At 48.0% G+C, this 19,145-nt stretch overlaps 2 protein-coding genes and 1 pseudogene across 10 annotated transcripts in view; 2 read left to right on the forward strand and 1 right to left on the reverse strand.

Moving 5' to 3' along the window:
- Window positions 1-1,377: 1,377 nt before the first annotated feature.
- Window positions 1,378-1,830, forward strand: Rpl29l4 (ribosomal protein L29 like 4; annotated as a pseudogene).
- A 142-nt stretch (window positions 1,831-1,972) lies between these two features.
- Cripto (cripto, EGF-CFC family member) lies at window positions 1,973-7,657 on the reverse strand. The gene is given in 6 exon segments (NM_001430391.1): window positions 1,973-2,337; window positions 4,100-4,209; window positions 4,304-4,418; window positions 4,896-5,030; window positions 5,963-6,015; window positions 7,520-7,657. Coding segments are annotated over 6 exon segments (546 nt in total). The 5' UTR covers window positions 7,537-7,657; the 3' UTR covers window positions 1,973-2,221.
- Window positions 7,658-13,333: 5,676 nt separating this feature from the next.
- The window catches only part of Lrrc2 (leucine rich repeat containing 2), a 33,173-nt gene continuing 27,361 nt past the window's right edge, over window positions 13,334-19,145 (forward strand). For 5 of the 9 annotated variants that reach the window (XR_015626549.1, XR_015626550.1, XM_087561472.1 and 2 more), the window contains exon 1: window positions 15,398-15,507. Coding sequence is in view for 1 of the 9 variants with exons in the window: in XM_087561471.1 (XP_087417597.1) it covers window positions 15,353-15,507 (155 nt within the window). In the remaining 8 variants the exon portion in view is untranslated. 9 annotated transcript variants of the gene reach the window in all.

Raw genomic sequence — 19,145 nt, forward strand, 5'->3', positions numbered from 1 at the left:
CTGGCTGTGCTTCCTGAGGTCCTGAGTTCAATTCCCAGCAACCTCACGGTGACTCATAATCAAATAAGATCTGGTGCCCTCTTCTGGCCTACCCACAGAATGCTGTATACATAGTAAATAATAAGGAAAGAAAATACAATTTGAATATCCACCAGATTCTGATTTGTGATATGGTTGCTGTGTTCCTTAAGAAAACACATTAAACATGTTCTCATCGTGGAGAATTTGAAAAAATTTTAAGTATGGGGGGGGGGGGGAGGCCAGCCACCCAAACTATTTATCTTACCACCTAGAAATACACTACTCACGTCCTGATCAGCAGAGATCCCATTTTACCGTGCATACTCATGAACAATGTATTATAAAAACTGACTTGACAATGAGCGGTTTTAGAATCTGGTTTACTACAGTAAACATTTTCTTCCCTCCACAGCAGGTGATATGACTAACTGCACAGCTTGGAGAACGCTTTCAGGATTTTGCAGGAGACTCAGCTGTGTTCTGTGAGAGGGTCTTGCCATTCAGTCTTTGCTCAGCACACAGCCCAAGTTGGCCATGAGCTCAGTAGTTCTCCTGGGTGTTGCCCTTACAAGTGTGCACCACCGCGCTTGGCTCAACAACTTAGCTCTTAAATTTTCTTCTCAGCACCCATGGAAGCATCAATCCATCCATCAATCCAGTTCCCCCCAGTCTCCCCCCCATCTGCTGCTCCCTCTGCACAGACCCTCTTACTTCTACAACTCCCTTGTAAGATGCTTTTTCCTTTTTGAAGACAGGGGTTCACTAAGTGGACCAGGCTGGCCTTGAACTCGGAGATCCTCCTACCCCTACCTTCTGAGCGCTTGGATTAAAGCCATCTGCCTCATTCATTTTATTTATGTTTTTAAAGACTTATTTATTTATTTTATGTATATGAGCACACTGTAGCTGTCTCAGACACACCAGAAGAGGGCATCAGATCCCGTTACAGATGGTTGTGAGCCACCATGTGGTTGCTGGGATTTGAACTCAGGACCTCTGGAAGAGCAGTCAGTCAGTCCTCTAAACCACTGAGCCATCTCTCCAGCCCTCATTCATTTTAAAGTAATAGTTTTCCTTATTTTTGCCCCGAGACAGGATTTCTCTGTGTAGGCCCGGCTGTCCTGGAACTCAGAAATATACCTGCCTCTGCCTGATTTGAGGTAGGCTCCATCACCTCCGTGACTGAAGATAATTTCTTAGCTGTTTTCAGCTATTCTGAGTTTACTTCCAGTTGCACAGTGGGATTTAATCATCTCCAGAATTTAATATTAGGAAGGAAAGTAAGAATTACTTTTATTAAGAAACACAGGATGTGCTCTTCCGGTCCCAGGTGCTGTGGGCCCAGTCCAAGAACCACACACCACACACAACCAGTCCCGCAAATGGCACAGAAATGGCATCAAGAAACCCCGGTCACAAAGATACGAATCTCTCAAGGGGGTCGACCCCAAGTTTCTGAGGATCATGCGCTTTGCCAAGAAGCACAACAAGAAAGGCCTGAAGAAGATGCAGGCCAACAATGCCAAGGCAGTGAGTGCACGCGCAGAGGCCATCAAGGCCCTCGTGAAGCCTCAGGCTGTCAAGCCCAAGATGCCAAAGGGCTCCAGCCGCAAACTCAGCCTTCTGGCTTTCATCGCTCACCCCAAACTTGGGAAGAAGATTCGAAGCTACATGGCCAAGGGTCGTAGATTCTGCCAACCAAAGCCCAAGGTTCAAACCAAGGCAGAGGCCAAAGCTCCAGCTAAGGCCCAGGCCAAAGCTCCAGCCCAGGCTCCTAAGGGTGCCCAGGCCCCTGTGAAGGCCCCATAGAAAAGGCTCCTGCCAGTGTGAAGACAGACGGACGGCAGTGACACACCCACCTACACACTATCTGCAGATGACCAGTGTTCTATGCTGTTTTTACAAATAAACTTGAAACAAGGAAAAAAACAAAAACAAAAAACAGGATGTGGCAGACAGCACATTTTTAGAGTAGTTTTTTTTTTTTCACTCCGCCCTTTAGAGTAGTTTTTAGGCTATGGAGTTACAGCACTTGTCACACACACCGTGGCGTTTATAGCCAGCACATCCAGAAAGAGGGGCCACGCAGAGGTAAGGCCTAGTTAGCGTTTGGAGGGGTGATGTTAGGGATTCACTGTGAGCATTATTTAAGACGAATGACATCTCTGCTATGACGTGGGTGTCGAATTCACGTGTCAACCTATACTTTCATTTCTAGGAAAAGGCAGATGCCAGCTAGCATAACAGTGGTTGGCACAGACGGTGTTTGGCGTGGAGTCCTGGATACCTTGAGGTCTTGGTCCATCACGTAACCATCTGAAAGGTTGAGATGTTCAGTCATTAAAGGAAGTCCCTCCCTCCAGCGGTTTACCCCGCTGCCTTCACCGCCTGAACTTATACCTGCCTCCAAGATCCAGGACTGTGCTGGGGCCTAACTTGATGAGGACAGTGTACTTGCTTAACCTACAAGATCAGCAGTAGCTACAAGACACCTTGAAGATCAGAACCACAGACCTACTGTTAACTCGCCCCTGGATGCGTTCTATTCCAATGTTGGTGCAGACGTTGGTTAGGCTCTGGTAAGGGGACAACACATCCCAGGCCCTAGACTCCAGGAAGAAAAAATGACCCCCATTCATCTAATCACTCTACTCCCAGTTGCTAATCTATGCACAATACCCAGGATGCAACAACGGTAAAGATACTCCATAGGGCTCCATCTTGTACCAGATGACACAACGCTTTCATTTGTTTAATGGACTTTCACAGTCAATTATAAGAGTCCAGATGTGGGGCTGGAGAGATGGCTCAGCGGTTAAGAGCACTGACTGCTCTTCCTGAGGTCCTGAGTTCAAATCCCAGCAACCACATGGTGGCTCACAACCATCTGTAATGAGATCTGATGCCCTCTTCTGGTGTGTCTGAAGACAGCTACAGTGTACTCACATACATAAAATAAATAAATAGATCTTAAAAAAAAAAAAAGAGTCCAGATGTGAGTGGCTCAAAAAAGCCCCAGCCACGTGGGGTGGGGACCTCACTGGTTGCCTTGCTCTCTTCTATGTCCCGATGCAGGAAGAACCAGTCATGGTGGCTCCTAATTTTAAACCACAGCTTTAGGGATGGGATGGAGCAGAAGCATGGATCTGAGCTCTGGGCCAGTCAGTATGATAAGACCTTTTCTGGTAGTACAACTGGTAGATCCTAGGCTAGTGGTACATTCCTGGATCTGCACTATGGAGGCTGAGGCAGGAGGATTGATGGGAGTTTGAGGCCAGCTTGAAGGGAATTCCAGGCCAGCCTTGGATACAGAACAGGATATCTTATCAAAAACAACAAAAACCACACCCAAGTACAGGAGGGATTAATTGTAGGGCTGGGTTCTAATTAAATGGCCACCCTCCAGTCTATTGGGAATCTTCTGACCAAAGGAAGAGACAGCAGAAGGCAGTTCATGTCTAAACAGCTAGGTTTTCTCCTGTTCACCGGCTGACTCTCAGTCTCAAGTAGGCTTGAGGGAACTCTGTAGGTAGCAAGACAGTTGGGGCTGAGGGAGTGTCCTTCAGCCAGGACCCCACATCTCCTACAGATGCGTTGGTCAGGGAACTCACACCAAGAGCTCCACACCTGAGGGATCATTTCCTCCCCCAAGCCTATGCTTTAGGAACATTCAACAGCCTTGTACCTGAGGGCACGCCTACTAAGAACCCCAACTCTGAATGACCTGTGCTTGAGGGAGCACCTCCAAGGATTGTGTTGGGACCTCATATACTTAAGGTATCATCCACTATGTCCCTGGGTCACCATGATGCACATCTAAAGAATCCTTTCACAGGGTTTCTAGCTATGGGAGTATTCCCTAAGGAGCGAGCATCTGAGAGAGCACCTGACAAGGATCCCTGGGCTGTATGCCCCTGGAGTCCTCATGAGGTCTGTCTGTCTGGCTGGCTGGCTGGCTGGCTGGCTCTGTCAGGACATGAAGAGTTCTGGCAGAAGAAGAGGTAGAAAGGGAGTCCCTTGGGCATCTGAAGGACCTGATTAAAGAAAGACAGACATTTGCTTACGGACATTTGCTTACCACAGCCAGGTAGAAAGGTCTGAGGAAAACAGTGGAGCTGGCCGTGCCAGCACCTGCACAGGGAGCACTTCTTGGGCAGCCAGGCGCCATGGAGGACAGACCCACAGTGCCTGAGAAGAAACATCACCCACTGTCAGGAAGTTCTTTTCCTCTCCTCCACTCCCCATCGCCCTTCCCGGTCCTGCTCCCTGCAAATGGACTTACTCTTTGCGTACATCGTGCTCACAGTTGCGTCCGTAGAAGGAAGGAGGACAGGCACAGAAGGACCCCAGGATGCAGGTCCCTCCATTCAGACAGCAAGTTTTATTAAGCAACTTATCTGAAATGTGAGGGAAGTCATGGGGTAGGAGGATCACTGAAAAGCCCAAAAGCAAAGGCTCAACTAGCCCTAAGGCATTCACTCCCCAGGGTACTCTGAAACCACTCTACCTTTCAGGGAAATAGCTTTCCTTTCAGACCAGGTCGGTTACCCAGTCTGATGGTCAGATGGTTACCAGGTCCCAGCATGAAGTGGCATCAGGAGAGAAACTGAATATCAGGGATCTCTCTCTCTCTCTCTCTCTCTCTCTCTCTCTCTCTCTCTCTCTCTATCTCTCTCTCTCTCTCACACACACACACACACACACACACACACACACACACACACACGCCTCACTTACCTTTCTTTATATGTCAAGCTAGTACAACCCACCCAACTGCTAACACACACATCATGTCTCTTGGGGTACGTGCTACCGCGTTACTTCAGAGATGCGTCAAAGGCCATGACAGAGATGGATTAAGGCAAAAGTCTTACTGCTCTGTATCCCCACGGAAGGCACAAGCTGGAGAGAGCGAGGGCGTAGTGCAGGTTCTTCCTGGTCCCGAATGTCGTTATCTCTGACGTCGAGGTCTCTCGGAGACGGAACAGCCAGCTCACGGCGGCCTATCCCTGTTATTATGTATTGTAGGCCACATAAAATATTGTTGGTGTTCATAAGGAAAACACCCCCCCCCCCCGTCCACATCCACCAACAGGTACGGTGGTGCGTGCCTATCTATGATCTCAGCACTGAGGAGGAAGGATACAGTTAGAAGTGAGACTGAGCGGCCCTGTCCCCAAACACTAAGGGTTAAGGATGTAGCTCACTGGCAGTGTACTAAGAAAGCACAGTGCTTAATCCCAAGTCTCTTGGGGTACAGAGGAGGTGGGGGTGGATGTCATCTGGGAGTAAGTCCAATAGGTGTAAAGCCTGGGTTAAATCCACAGACAGTACCACCTGAGCGACAATGGGGACAAAAGCTGGGTGGTCTAAAGAAAAAAAATTGGGGGTTGGGGATTTAGCTCAGTGGTAGAGCACTTGCCTAGCAAGTGCAAGGCCCTGGGTTCGGTCCCCAGCTCCGGAAAAAAAGAAAAAAGAAAAAGAAAAAAAAAAATTGAACAAAACCTCAGCTAGATTTGGTAGTGAACTTAGGGGCACAGAGGCAGAGGCAGAGGCAGGAGAATCAGGAGTTCAAGCAACCTTGGTTGTATCATGAGTTCCCAGGGTATAAGGTCTTTACCAAAAGAAAGTGCACATGTGCATGTGTGTGTGCGTGAACTGGGATTGGAGGAGGGAGGAAGAGCAGGGGTCCCAGGACAGACTGGGTTCAGTGACATCCAGTTTCAAGTACCTGAACCCCAACCATACAGTGGTGGTGCACACATTTAATCCCAGAGCTCCGGATCTGGAGACACGTAGATCTCTGAGTACAAAGCCAGCCTGGTCTACATAGTGAGTTCCAAGCAAACAAAGGTTATACAGAAACCCTGTCTTGAAGCCCGGACTCAGAAAAAAAAGAAACCCCCAAAAACGCTAAACTCCAAAACAAAAGAAAACTCACCAGCAACAAGTCCAAATTCAAATGCATTGGAAATGGCCACAAGTAAAACCACACTAGGAGAAGGAAATTGGACATCAGTTAGCCAAACAAATCAAAAACTGGAGGCTTCAGCGTGGGGGCACAGGCCACGAAGGAGAACTTGAACAGCCCCACCTCACTTCTTTCAGTGCTGCCCCAGGTAAGAAAACTAGGCAGAAGTTCTAGCTCAGAGGTTCTTCCAGAGGTCCTGAGTTCAATTCCCAGCAAGGACATGGTGCTTATACCCATCTAAAAATGAGATCTGGTGCCCTCTTCTGGGCTACAGGCATATATGCAGGCAGAGCGCTGTATACATAATAAATCTTAAAAAAAAAAAAAAAAGCCGCATAGACTGATATGTGTGATTGTACAGCTGGAATGTGGCACATGAGCAGCCAAAAGTATCCTGGGCTGTGTTTAACGACCTCACAAACCTCTGTATGTAATTTAATACCCTTTTGGCGGCCACATAGAAACTGCAGAGACACACGGTGTAAGCAGATCACTAGCTCCAGAAAAGACTAAGGCTGGAACCCTACCTGATACCTTCCTTCACTGCTACAGTTAATGCTTACGTTATTTGCACGTATACAGTTAATGTTTACAAATCAAATCCATATTTTCTTTTCTCCTGTGACTACCGGGGAGCTCATGTAACCTCTCCCATGTTCATTTAGGACAACACAAATCCCTACAAGGCTCAGAATAAACTTACTCTTCGGAACACAGGCTGTGTTCTGCATTAACTATTTAAAACAAGTCCCCTACATCCAATATTTTATCACGTAGGCACCACCCTGATACACACACACACAACCTTAAATAGTTATAAAATTAAATAGCAGAAAAACTACTTTGCATAAGCTGCACATTTTTCACAGCGCATTGTTTGAGTATATAAATTTTTAAATGGCTGTACGGACTGGGGTCGGAGTGGAAGATTTGCCTACCGTGTCCAAGTGCTGGTTCAATGCCCAGCACCACCGGGAAAAACTTATTCTGTCATTTGAAATGGTTCCAAGTTCAAATCTGTTTGTTATTCTTAATGTTTTTTTAAGTATTGGATCTGTCTCTACCATTAACTTTTAGAGGCATTCCTAATTGGGCCGTCATATTAATATTTATGCAGGAGAAGTAAAGCATTGTTTTTCTGGCAGAGTCATCAGCATGATTGATGTGATGAACCTAGAAAGTGCCTTACGACCGGAGTTAGACGCCTAGGACTCAAAGCGTCTGATCCCACAAAGTCACCGTCTAACCTTCGTTCACGTACACACACACACACACACACACACACACACACACACACACAAATTGATACTTTTAAGAAGTGGCGCACACACACACACACACACACACATAAAAATTGATACTTTTAAGAAGTGGATGGCAAAGTAGTATGTATCTAACTGCAATGTTCCAGGTTCTTCAGGAAAAGCAACAATGTTACTGGCAACGTTTTAAGGTTCAAGCAAGACAAAATCAGAGAGGCGTAGATTTTTCTGAAGTGGCTAACTCCAGCAATTCAAAAGCTCATACCTGGTTAAGAAGTCCATCTTCCACGGCCCGTAAAAAATGTTGGAAGGAAATACCAGAAAGGCAATGTTAGCAAATGGCGTTAGTTCATAAAGCCATTCCCAAAACACCCAAAGGCTAATTTCACACAATGAAAATAGCAGATTAAAAAGAAAGATATCCCAGATATGAAAGGCGCCTGCCCGGGAGAGTCTGTAGGAAGTTAACAGCCAAGATCTCCGTGCAGACTACTGGGGGATGGGGCTTCTCCTTCCTATTAAAGGTTTGTGATAGAGAAGGACTTCAAGGTACTCGAGGTGTTGGGGAGGACCCTCAGGTGGGCGGGGAGATGGGAGCCCCACACCCACTACTATACTAGGCCCTAAAATTGCAAGGCCCAGAGGTGAATTTAACTAGCATTCTCTGGTTATATGCAGATTCTCTCTCCTCTTGAAAAGGGGGGTTGAAGAGAGTGTAGCTATTCTACCAAGGTGTTCAAACACAAAAGTAACGAATTAGGAAAGTCTAAACACCATGTATAAATATACCGGCATTGTCAAAATTCGTTGTTGTGTTTGTTTTTCGAGACCAAGTTCCTCTCTGTAGACCAGATTGGGCTCGAACCCAAGAGATCTGCCTGCCCCTGCCTCCTGAATGCGAGGATTAAAGGCGCGCTCCATTACCGCTAATTTTAACTCTGCATTGGCGTTCATCTTTTCGCTGAACTCGCAGTGAGGCGGGGTGCTGCAAGCTGTGAAAGCTTGGGTAGCTAAGGAAGATGCGCTGAGGGCTGGTAAGGACTTGTTTGGGTGTGGAGCAAGGTCAAGTTCAGGGTGGGGTGGGGAGGCTTGAGTCTGTTTGAACTCAGGCTTTGCCCGCGACCCTGAAATGCAAGCATGGGCCCCACCAGCCCGGAGTCTGCGGGTGGGCAAGGGGTTGAGCGGCTGCGGGAAGCTTAAGTCAGTGGCTTCACAAGCACCATTGGTTCTTCCAGGTCCCCAGACCAACCCAATGTGCTAAGAAGATGAGCTGTAACTTACTAGTTTACTTTTTGATGGGCCAATGGGAAGGGCCTTGACTTGCAAGTGGATTGTGTCTGTTTCTAGTGCTGGTCTATGGCACAACCCGCAGAGTGAAACATTCATATATACCTCACATTGTTGTATAGATCACAGAAGCTGGAAATGGCGGTACAGGCCGGTAATTCTAGGACTTGGAAGGAGGAGGCAGGAGGGTTGAAGTGAGTTAGAGGCCAGCCTGGCCTCCAGAGTGAGTTTAAGGCCAGCCCTTGCAAAAGGGAAACATTCTATACTTTTCGTTTCTCCCTACCTTTCTTTAGAGAGAGGGTCTCAATCAAGATCTAGCTGGCTTGAAACTCCGGGACCTTTCCGCAGCTACCTTTTCCGGAATTCTGAGCTTTAAAGCATGTATCACTAAGACCCAACCTCAAAGTAACAAAACACAAAAGCAACATTCCGCCCCCACCTTCGCCATAGGCTTCTAAGGTGATTCACTTCCGTTTTGGTCCTCAGAGAAGACCCAGACGGGCCCGGGAATTCGGCACACGCCCAGTCTCTCTACCCTAGCCCCCATCCCCTCCCATTCCCAGTCATACTGAGCTTCCAGCCATTTTTCCATTTCCTGAAACACTGGGGAATGGGGCGGGGAGTGAAGGGAGAATCTGTTATTTCCTGGAAGGCTGCCAATCCTTCATTGACAAGCTAATGGCTGTTTTCACTGAGACCTTGACAAACAGAACCTGGTCTGAATACACTAGTTCCCTGCTGGGGTCTGGAAGACCAGATTCCTGCATACAGATGGGAGGAATGGCGAATGGATTAGGAGGGGGACTCAGTTTGTTTCGGCGGGGCTTTGTTTTCTACCTATGAGGACTAAAGGAATTGTTTCTACAGTGTCTTCCCTTGAATTGAACTTGGGGATACTTGAGGGTGTGTCCCGGTCAATATTGAGCCCTGAAATTGCTTGCCTGATCTGTGTTTCCAAAACGTTTTCCCAGGATCCCACCCCCTCTCTTTTCTCGTGTAGAGCTCCACTCTCTGGACTCGTCCACACCTACAGCTGCCAGCATCTGAGGCTTCGCTTCTGATGATTCCAGATGTGGAAAATTCGTACTTTATTGTTTGAATTTGCAGGTTTCACTGTGTTACTGGTATCTGTATTCTGTTTCCTAGGACCTGGCTGGTGGGCCTGACTGTGCCCTTCAACTGGCTTCTTTGGGCTCAGCCCGAATGTCCTTTGCTCTAGGAAGTCCTTCCCGACACCTTTTGCTCTAAGCCGGCTTCCAGCTGTGGCCTTGAATTGAAGGGCGGCGGTTGGAGGTTCTGCTGCCCCACCCCACAGTTTATCTTTGCTAACACTGGATTGTAAACTGCTTATTTTCTAGTCTCACCCCATCTCCCCTGGTTCCCACTAGGAGGCCTTCCAGAACTCTCTTCTTCTCAGTGTCAACACTCCCCTCCTCCCCGAGCCAACCAACCTGGGGAAATCTTCACCTGTGGGCCATCCCGTGGCCGACTGAAGCATTTAGACACTGCCCTAATTCCTAAAATAGGGGCTAAAGTAAGACATCTGAGACAAGAGCCAGGAAGAGAACACTCCCCCACAACCTAGTCTAGAAAATTAACAAAGAACATTGCTTTCCACCAAAAAGGAAGGAAAGAAACACCAAAGTTGCAGACATTATTGATATGCTGGGTTCCTTATTTTAAAAAGTTTGCAAAACACAAGATGATTTGGCCCAGTTCCTGGGAATCGTGTCAAAGGAGGATAGTTTGATTTGCACTTTGGACAGATGTGTGTGCATGTGTGCACGTGTGATTTTTACAGTTCTATTTGTTTCTTTATTGTGTATGCATTTACATGCGTTTGCCATGCCTAGCATGTGGGGTGGGGGGGCTCAGAGGACACCTTGCAGGAATTGGTTCTCTTTTCTTTTTTTTTTTTTTTTTTTTTTTTTTTTCGGAGCTGGGGACCGAACCCAGGGCCTTGCGCTTCCTAGGCAAGCGCTCTACCACTGAGCTAAATCCCCAACCCCAGGAATTGGTTCTCTCCTCCTATTATGTAGGTCCCCCATATAGAGTTCAGGACCTAAGGCCAGTTATGTTAACAAGCACCTCTGCACAGAGAGCCACCTCACTCCCCCAACTTTATCTCCTCTTTTGCACAAATCTTTCTTTTGCCAATCAAACTGATTACCTATTTACGGACCAGCCATTTTGGGCAGGGCACAGCTGGGGAGCCAGAAATTGCCCGGTGGGACAGGCGCTGGCTTCCTTTTCCCACCCTAGATAAGACAAGCCAAATACTATTTTAGTAGCATCCTCAAACTCCTGGTGAGGGAGAGGGACAGTTCTGACTGCTCCCAGACGTTAATTGCCTCAGCAGACAGGCGGGCAGGCAGGCCCCCAGGAGACAACTGGGGAGATCTTCAGAGGATCTAGGGAGGCTGTTGTTTCAGAGTGAGCCTTAAGTGGATTTGTATTTGAGTGTTCACAGGCACTCTTCGCAGCTCTCAGGGATTTTGAAATGGGTGTAATGCTAAAGCAAGGTGGGGGCCTGGGTACAGGCGGAAGCTGTCACCAGAAACATTTAAAAGTTTGTCCTGCAAGGCCAGCAGATGCTTTATGTGCAGATGTCCCAGGCATGTTAACGCGTGTCTTCCCCTGTGAAAAGTCAGTCGAGTCAGACTTCTGGCTTACAGACATGAAGTGTGTGTGTGTGTGTGTGTGTTTGGTTGGTTTTGTTTTTTTCCAGACAGGGTTTCAATGTAGCACTGGCTGTCCTGCAGCTCACTCTGTAGGCCAGGCTGGCCTCTGCCTCAGAAGTGCTGGAAATAAAGGCCCAGCTTGGATATTGAATCTGTAAGAACTTAGCCATGTAGAACTAATGGAAGCATGTAGTTTTAAAGATTATTATTACTGGTGCCGTTGTTGTTGCTATTAGTGTGATGCTGGAGATTGAACCCTGGACTGTGGGCATGCTAGGCACGTGCTCTGTTACTGAGATTCAACTCTAGCCTTTGCAAACTCTGTAGATTTAGTTAATGTATTGGTGTTCCATGGGCGGGTGTTTTTTGCCTGTACGTCTGCCCAGAGAGGACAGAAGAGGGCATTGCATCCCTGAAGCTTGATTCGCAGGGGGTTGTAAGCTACCATGTAAGCTCTGGGGATCAAACTCAGGTCCTTTGCAAAAGCAAACGCGTCTTTCTTAACTGCTGAGCCCTCCACCCCCACCTTGCTTTTTGAGGCGGGGCCTCCTACTTAACCTGGAGCTCACTGATTTGCTAGGCCTGGAAAGCCGAGAAGCTTCAGGGATCTCTGCCTCTGTTCCCCTAGAACTGAGGATACGGGAGCAAGACTACGCCTGCCTTGTTGAGGTTCAAAATCTCTAGAAGTCACTCAACATAAAACAGGGGAGATTTACATTGATATTATATTTTGTTTAGCCCAATATATCTCTAATATTATAAACAGTAAAACAGTGAACTAATAGTGAGGTGTGGTTACCTTTTAAACAAGTTAAGTCTTTAAAAATTTCATGTTATGGGCATTGCTCTGAGGGTATAAGATTCTCTGGAACTGGAGTTATACACAGTTGAGAGCTGCTACATGGGTGCAGGGAATTGAACCCAGGTCCTCTGGAAAAGCGGCCAGTCCTCTTTACCACTAAGCCATCTCTCCAGCCCCTAAGATTAAGTTTTTGATGCATGTATTTTACCACAGTTTATCTCAGGTCAGCCTAGTGTATTGGTCACTTTCAGCAATCTTTTTATTGTATTTTATTGATTTGTGTATTTACTGTGTGTGTGAGTGTAAGTGTGAGGACATGTGTGTGCCACAGTGAATGTGTGAGGTCAGAAGGCAGCTCGAGAGAGTGGCTCTTCTCTTTCCATCATGTGGGTCCCAGGGATCAAACTTAGCAGTCAGATTCCACTCTGGTGCCCGTGAGCCATCTGACTAGCCCTTAATTAACTTTGTGTTAATTAGTCAGGGTTTCTATTCCTGCACAAAACATGACAAAGAAGCAAGCTGGGGAGGAGAGGATTTATTCAGCTTACACTTCCACATGGCTGTTCATCACCAAAGGAAGTCAGGACTGGAACTCAAGCAGGGCAGGAACCTGGAGGCAGGAGCTGATGCAGAGGCTGCGGAGGGATGTTACTTACTGGCTTGCTTCCCCTGCCTTGCTCAGCTTGCTGTCTTATAGAAACCTAGACTACCAGCCCAGGGATGGCACCACCCACAATGGGCTGGGTCCTCCCCCCTTGATGAGTAGTTAAAAAAATGCCTTATAGCTGGGTCTCATGGAGGCATTTCCACAACTAAGGCTCCTTTGTGATAGGCTCCTTTGTGATAACTCCTTGTGTCAAGTTGACCCACAGAACCAGCCAGTACACTTTGTGGGCGGTCATGTGGTATGCACCATCAGGAAGCAGAGAGAAGGCTAGTGTTTGCTCATTCCTTGTTACTTAGTGTGTGGGGTGGTGCCACTCACACTCAGGACAGGGGCTTACTACTCAGTTAATCACACCCACAGACAACCCACAAATGTTGGGATGGAAATCGTGGCTCGAGTTCGGACAAACCACACCAGGCTAACACAGTCTCACAGGGAGAAGGTTTAATGGTGGAGACAAGGGGGAATTGGAGAGGAACAAGAGAGAAGGGGGGTGTGGGGCAGGGAATGTCTGCCTTTTATTTGAAATGTGACTTAACTGCTCCCAGGTGAAGATAGGAGCTGAACCAAAGGCATGCTGGGAATGTATGGCTGTTGCCATGGCAACAGTTGCACAGTTGACCAGGTGACATCACTGCTGGAGGCAAAAGCAGTTCCTGACACCAACAAGAAGAGTGTTTGTTTACTAGGAGATTCTAAGCCCAATCGAGTTGACCGTGAAGATGAACCCTTCGGAGTTCCGTAGCTGAGGCTGCGTGGTACTTTTGCACACTGTTCAGGTGTGCAGCCAGTGACCTATGAGGGCCATCATCAGCCCAGGGTGTCTGGAGTTCTAGCCTGCAGATGTGTGCCAGGAGCCCTTGCCACTTGCTCCCACACCAGTGAGAATCATTTAATAATGGTCATTGAAATGGAAGGCAGTGTTCGTAGCATTTTTCATTCTTCTGCACAGACGTCATAAAGGGAGGGAGGTCAGGTGAGGGACATTGGGGGTTTTCCTGGAAGAAAGCTTTGCTGGTGTGTGTGACTCATGCTCCAGTAAGAGGTGCAGTCTCAGATGACCTGAGTACAGCAGGGTTATCCAGGCATAGATCGTGGGTAGAACCCCTTTGGAAGGGAGCTAAGTGTGGCTATATCCTCACAGAGAGCCAGAACCTTCATCTGTGGGCGACGTTTCAGTAGAGACCGTGAGCCGAGCCGTATGCCTAAAAATAGTGGTTCTCAACCTTCCTAATGCTACAACCCTCACGGTGTGGTGACCACCCCCCAACCACACAATTATCTTGTTGCTACCTTGTGGCTGTAATTTTGCTATATGTATGAACTCTAATGCAAGTCTCTGTATATTCCTGATGGTCTTAGACAACCCCCATGAAAAGATTGTACTATTTCTGGGGTCAGACCCACAGGTTGAGAAACACTGCCTTAAAAGGTATGATTCTCTTGGACCCCAGCTGGGGATAGTCATGAGGAAACCGTGTTATCGGTGTATATTTTCGGAGTTCTGTGGTTTTGAGGACACAGGGGGAAGTGAATACCACAGGGCATAGGCCTACCTGGTGCATCCTAGGAGCTTGGAAGCTGCAAGGTGTGTGTGTGTGTGTGTGTGTGTGTGTGTGTGTGTGTGTGTGTGTGTGCATGCACCTTGACAGGGTCTTATAGCTCAGGCTAAGGAGCTTAGGATGGCCCTGAACCTCTGACTCTGCTGCCATTATGTCCTGAGAGTTAGGATCACAGGTGTGCACTGCTTGTCCTCAACTTGGAAGGTCTTTTCAGGCATGCCTAACCCAGTGATGTGGTAATCTGTACATGTGAGTTTAGTGCACTGACAACAATTCCTTACATTTTTTGTTTGAATTTTGAAAACCGTGTCTCAAGTAGCCCAGACTGGCTTTGAACTTCATATGTAGCTGAACCTAAATTTCTGATCTTCCTGTACCCACCTCAGGAATGCTGGGATTATAAATGTGGGTCACCTTGGTTGTTATTTGAGGGGAGTGGGGTGGAGATGTAGGACAGGTGGTTAGTTGGCCTAGGTTGGCCTTGGCCCATTCTCTGATGAGGATGACCTTGATCTCCTGACTCTGCCACCCAAGTTCAGGTATAACAGGTCCGCTCCAGGACTCCAGATTCAAAGCAAGGTGTGTGAGGAGCCCTTGCTGTTATAACCAGTTGGATTCCTGGGAGTAGCTTGGAGTTCCATTATTTATTGGGTGTCATTCCTGTGTCTGCCATCAACCAGCAAGACTATTTCCCCAGGTCGCAAACTCTCTAAAAACTAAACTATCGCTTGTAAGGAAGGATACAAGGAACAAGCAAGCAAACAGACAAGAAGCATATGAGTATGAAATCTAGACTTCCAGTGTATTATTGCTCCAAACATTGCAGAAAACGTTAAATATCCTTGATCCCTTTCTAATCCTGTCTCTTGTTTGGCTCCTAGTCCTGAAACCTCAAAAGCTTTCCCCTGTTTTGTTCCGTTCTCCCGAGGCTTTTCTTGCTGGGAAGAGACAGCCTTCTGTGGAAACGCGCAGCCCAGCTCGCTTAATAATCTTGCTGTGCCCGGGTGCCAAGCCCTCCCCGACCAGATCTGTTTTGTCTCCTACTAGGCTGAGTCACATAGAATAGATAGATAGTTTATCAGCACATGTCCTCCAGATCATGTTATCCGCTTACAAATATAGCCTGTTAGCGCACAGGCACGGTAGCCCTTCCGCAGGGGGGTGTTCTTCGTGCGGCTGTAAACAGCATAGAAAACGGACTACAGAGTGGCGGCTTGCGACCAGGGACTGTCAGCGCCCACTAGCACAGGGAAGGTGAGTGGGGGGGGGGTGGTCTCTGCCCCAGCGGCCGAGGGGTGGGAGCGCCGGTCTTGCGACTGCGCAGAAGCTGAGTAGGGAGACGTCGCGGCTGCTTAGGGGGCCGGTTGCTGAGCCCGCGTTGTGCGCTTTGGCGGTTTACGTCACCAGGTGTGCGGTGAACTCCAGCCAGCCACCATCTAAGCACTCGGAGAGGACCAGGCTTTGACCGGTGCTTAGCTCTAAGAACCATAATTGAGTGGGGAGACAGAGAGCACGTGGGGCGCTCAGTCTGCGGGCGGGGCAATGTCCTCAGGAATCCTTTGAGTTCCTTCGAGAGGACCCCCCCCCCCAGTTTCCTCCGTGCCCAAGAATGAGCTCTAACGTGCTGTCCAAGGGACTATAAATCAACTTTGTTTGTGCCCTCTTCTGGTCCTTGGAAAATATACTTGACAGCTAAGAGGGAGGGAGGGTTGGGGAAGTGGTCTTTCCTTTCGTAAAGCTTCGCGCGCCCCCTGGTGTAGTTGGGACAAGGGTGGCAAAGTGATTGGAGACCCAAGGAGAATTGTCCAGCTCTGTAAACAGCCCCAAGTGCAGTGGCTTCTTGGCTGGACAGGGCCTGGGGGAGTAGAACCTGCTAACCTAGTCGAATGGGGGGAACCCCTTAATGCCCACGGACCTCTGGTGTGTCAGTTTGGTTGGTTGCTTGTTGTCTCAGGTAGCCCAGGGTGGGGAAGGAACCTAGGGTTTCCTGCCTGCCTCCCTCCCTCAAGAACTCTACCAGCTGAGCCACACCCCAGCGCTCACCTCTTGTTTAGATCTTACATTTAATTGATGACCAATGGTCTGTCTTAATTTCTTTAAGTCATTGGCTCTCCCTCCCCAAGCCTTACTGTGTAGCAGGTCCCATTTAAGCAGCGTTTGACCCAAGGATCACAGGGTGCCTCCTCACTAAGCAAGGGAACTGGGTGCCGTGGTTGTATTTTGCCCACATGAAAATCCAGTCGCTCTGCCCTTAGGGACATGTGGCCAGTAAAGCAGGGGGCAGGATTCCAGCCTGGGCCATCTGACTCAGCCCCTGTCCTCTTAGTCCTTTCTGTGCCCTCTGTCCCTAGAGCTTCTAGTTTAACGAATTAACATAACAATAATCAAAAATCCCAAGGGAAACAGATCTGACAGCATAAAAATACGATTCAGTTTATAATTCATCTGAAATGTAGTGGCGGCTGTTCTGATCTTACTTTAAACCTTAGCCTCTGGCTACCCCATTGTTCTATTGGAAAACTCGGTCTGCCTTCCTGATGTGGAGTACAGCAAACGCCCCACTTCCCTAACCCCCTTGCCCCAGTTTCTATTGGAGCAAGCCATTCTTCCCACAGAGGACACACCTAGAAGGAGCCTGTGGAAGTTTCAGGGAGGCAGGTGGGATGTCATCAGAGTTGTTAGGGACAGAACCTGGATCCCAGCTGCAACAAAATGGGGTCAACTGCTGTCCTTGATGGGCCAGTTAAACAGACACCAGTACAGGGCAGAGGAAGGGGCTCCAGAGTGGCTACATTGGAAATAGAGCAAGAGGTTCCAAGGGACTCTGCTCCCAAGTCCAAGTTCATTTTGAGTCAACATGAGGTTGATATTTAAAGACATTTATTTATTATATGTAAGTACACAGTCAGACACACCAGAAGAGGGCATCAGATCACATTACAGATGGTTGTGAGCCACCATGTGGCTGCTGGGATTTGAACTCAGGTCCTCTGGAAGGGCAGTCAGCGCTCTTAACCACTGAGCCATCTCTCCAGCCCGAGGTTGAGGTTTAAATGGAAGGTAAGACGGTGTAGACTGCTAAACTGTCCTGGTCGTGTGATCCTGCCCATGGCCATTGTCTGGGCTCCAATCTCTGCTGCAACAGGATTTGGCCAGTTGTCAGAACTGTGCGAAATCTTCTGAGATAAAAGTTCCTCTGTTAGCTGGGGCCAGATTTCAGTCATTCTTTCCCCCAGCATGGCATTACTGGGAGAAACTTCAATTTTAGGGAGAGGGTCAGCTGTCTCGTAGCCTGCTAGTCAAGGGTAAGAGGCACAAGGATCTCTCAGTTTAGGATATCTTCATTCCTGCCCGATGGTCACAAGAAGTCAGTCTGTCCCTCTGAGTGTTCAGGTGTTTCTTGACACATGCTCTCTGCTTCTCTCAACTCCATTCCATTCCCTCTCTTTCTTTTGCTGTTCCCTCTCTCTGAATCCCTCAAAGGGAGTATCAAAATGGCTTGGCATCCTATGGGAGACATGTTGGGCTTCCTGCTAACTCCTCCAGATCTTTCCCGTGATGCTCTGAGGTACCCACTCCACACTTCCAGTCCCTTAAGCCCTTGACAGACCAATTTATCGTTTGACAGGGTGGAGGACTAGGTGACCTGAGTGTTCCCTTCCTCTCCCCTGGCATATGACTTCTGAGCGCAGACCAGAGCCCTGGTGCCAGGGGACATATTTTTCCATTCACGCCCTCTGGCTTCGAGGAGCCAACGCCTTTGTAAAGTGATTCTGACATAATCAGAATTTATTCTGATTGTTGGTGGTGAAGGCATGGAAAGTTTGTCAACTAAACCTAAGGTTGTGTCCCCGTTCGTTCGCTCCTAACACCAGCCCCACCCCCTTGCTGGTTCTCCACACTGTCTACCTGGCTTCTTTCCTCTTGTGGCTCCTTGGTGGTTTGTTCCGCTCAGATGTCTGATTCACATGCTGAGCTGAACTATATCCCTGTGTGCAGATGTTCCGGTATTCTCCCCTATAGCCTGGTCATGTGGGAAGCGTGGGGAAATCTCATTCATCCTTTTGCTTTCTGACTTTCATGGGCACTACATGCACATGGCACCCGGACATGGATACAGGCAGAACACATATACACGTAAAAGTAATAAAGAAAGTTTAGGGCTGGGGATTTAGCTCAGTGGTAGAGCGCTTACCTAGGAAGCACAAAGCCCTGGGTTCGGTCCCCAGCTCCGGAAAAAAAAAAAAAAGAAAGTTTAAAGTCTGATCTGTTGGGCTGGAGAGATGGCTCAGTGGTTAAGAGCACTGACTGTTCTTCCAGAGGTCCTGAGTTCAATTCCCAGCAACCACATGGTGGCTCACAACCATCTGTAATGGGATCTGATGCCCTCTTCTGGTGCGTCTGAAGATAGAGCGCTCATGTACATAAATAAATTAAAAAACAATCTGATCTGCTAATATCGCCCTGTGTTAGTCCTCACCCACTCTCCGCCCACACCCCAGGAGGCTCCTCCCAGCCTCTCCCCTTGCTTAGGCGCCGTTAGCTTTACTAACATTTTAGTTGCCTCTTTAGAAGCTTTATTTTAATTTAAAATGTATTTATTATTTTTGTTGTTGTTGCTGCTGCTGGTGCGTGTGCGTGTGTGTGTGTGTGTGTGTGTGTGTGTGTGTGTGTGTGTGTGTAGGTCACACATGCGCCATGCCATAAGTTTGAAGGTCAGAGGACAAGTTTTTGGGAGTCGGTACTGAGCCATGGACCCTTCATGGTGGAAGAACAACGCAGTGAGAGTTTTATGTTGTTCTTGTTTTTAATGGCTTTTTACCCCAGCAGTAAGACTCTTGAAATGTAGGTTGTTTCTCCTTGTCTTTGTTGCGTCTCATTGTGTCTGTCCA

This window comes from Rattus norvegicus, chromosome 8, assembly GCF_021556685.1.
Source record: "Rattus norvegicus strain SHRSP/BbbUtx chromosome 8, alternate assembly SHRSP_T2T, whole genome shotgun sequence".
NCBI lineage: Eukaryota > Metazoa > Chordata > Mammalia > Rodentia > Muridae > Rattus > Rattus norvegicus.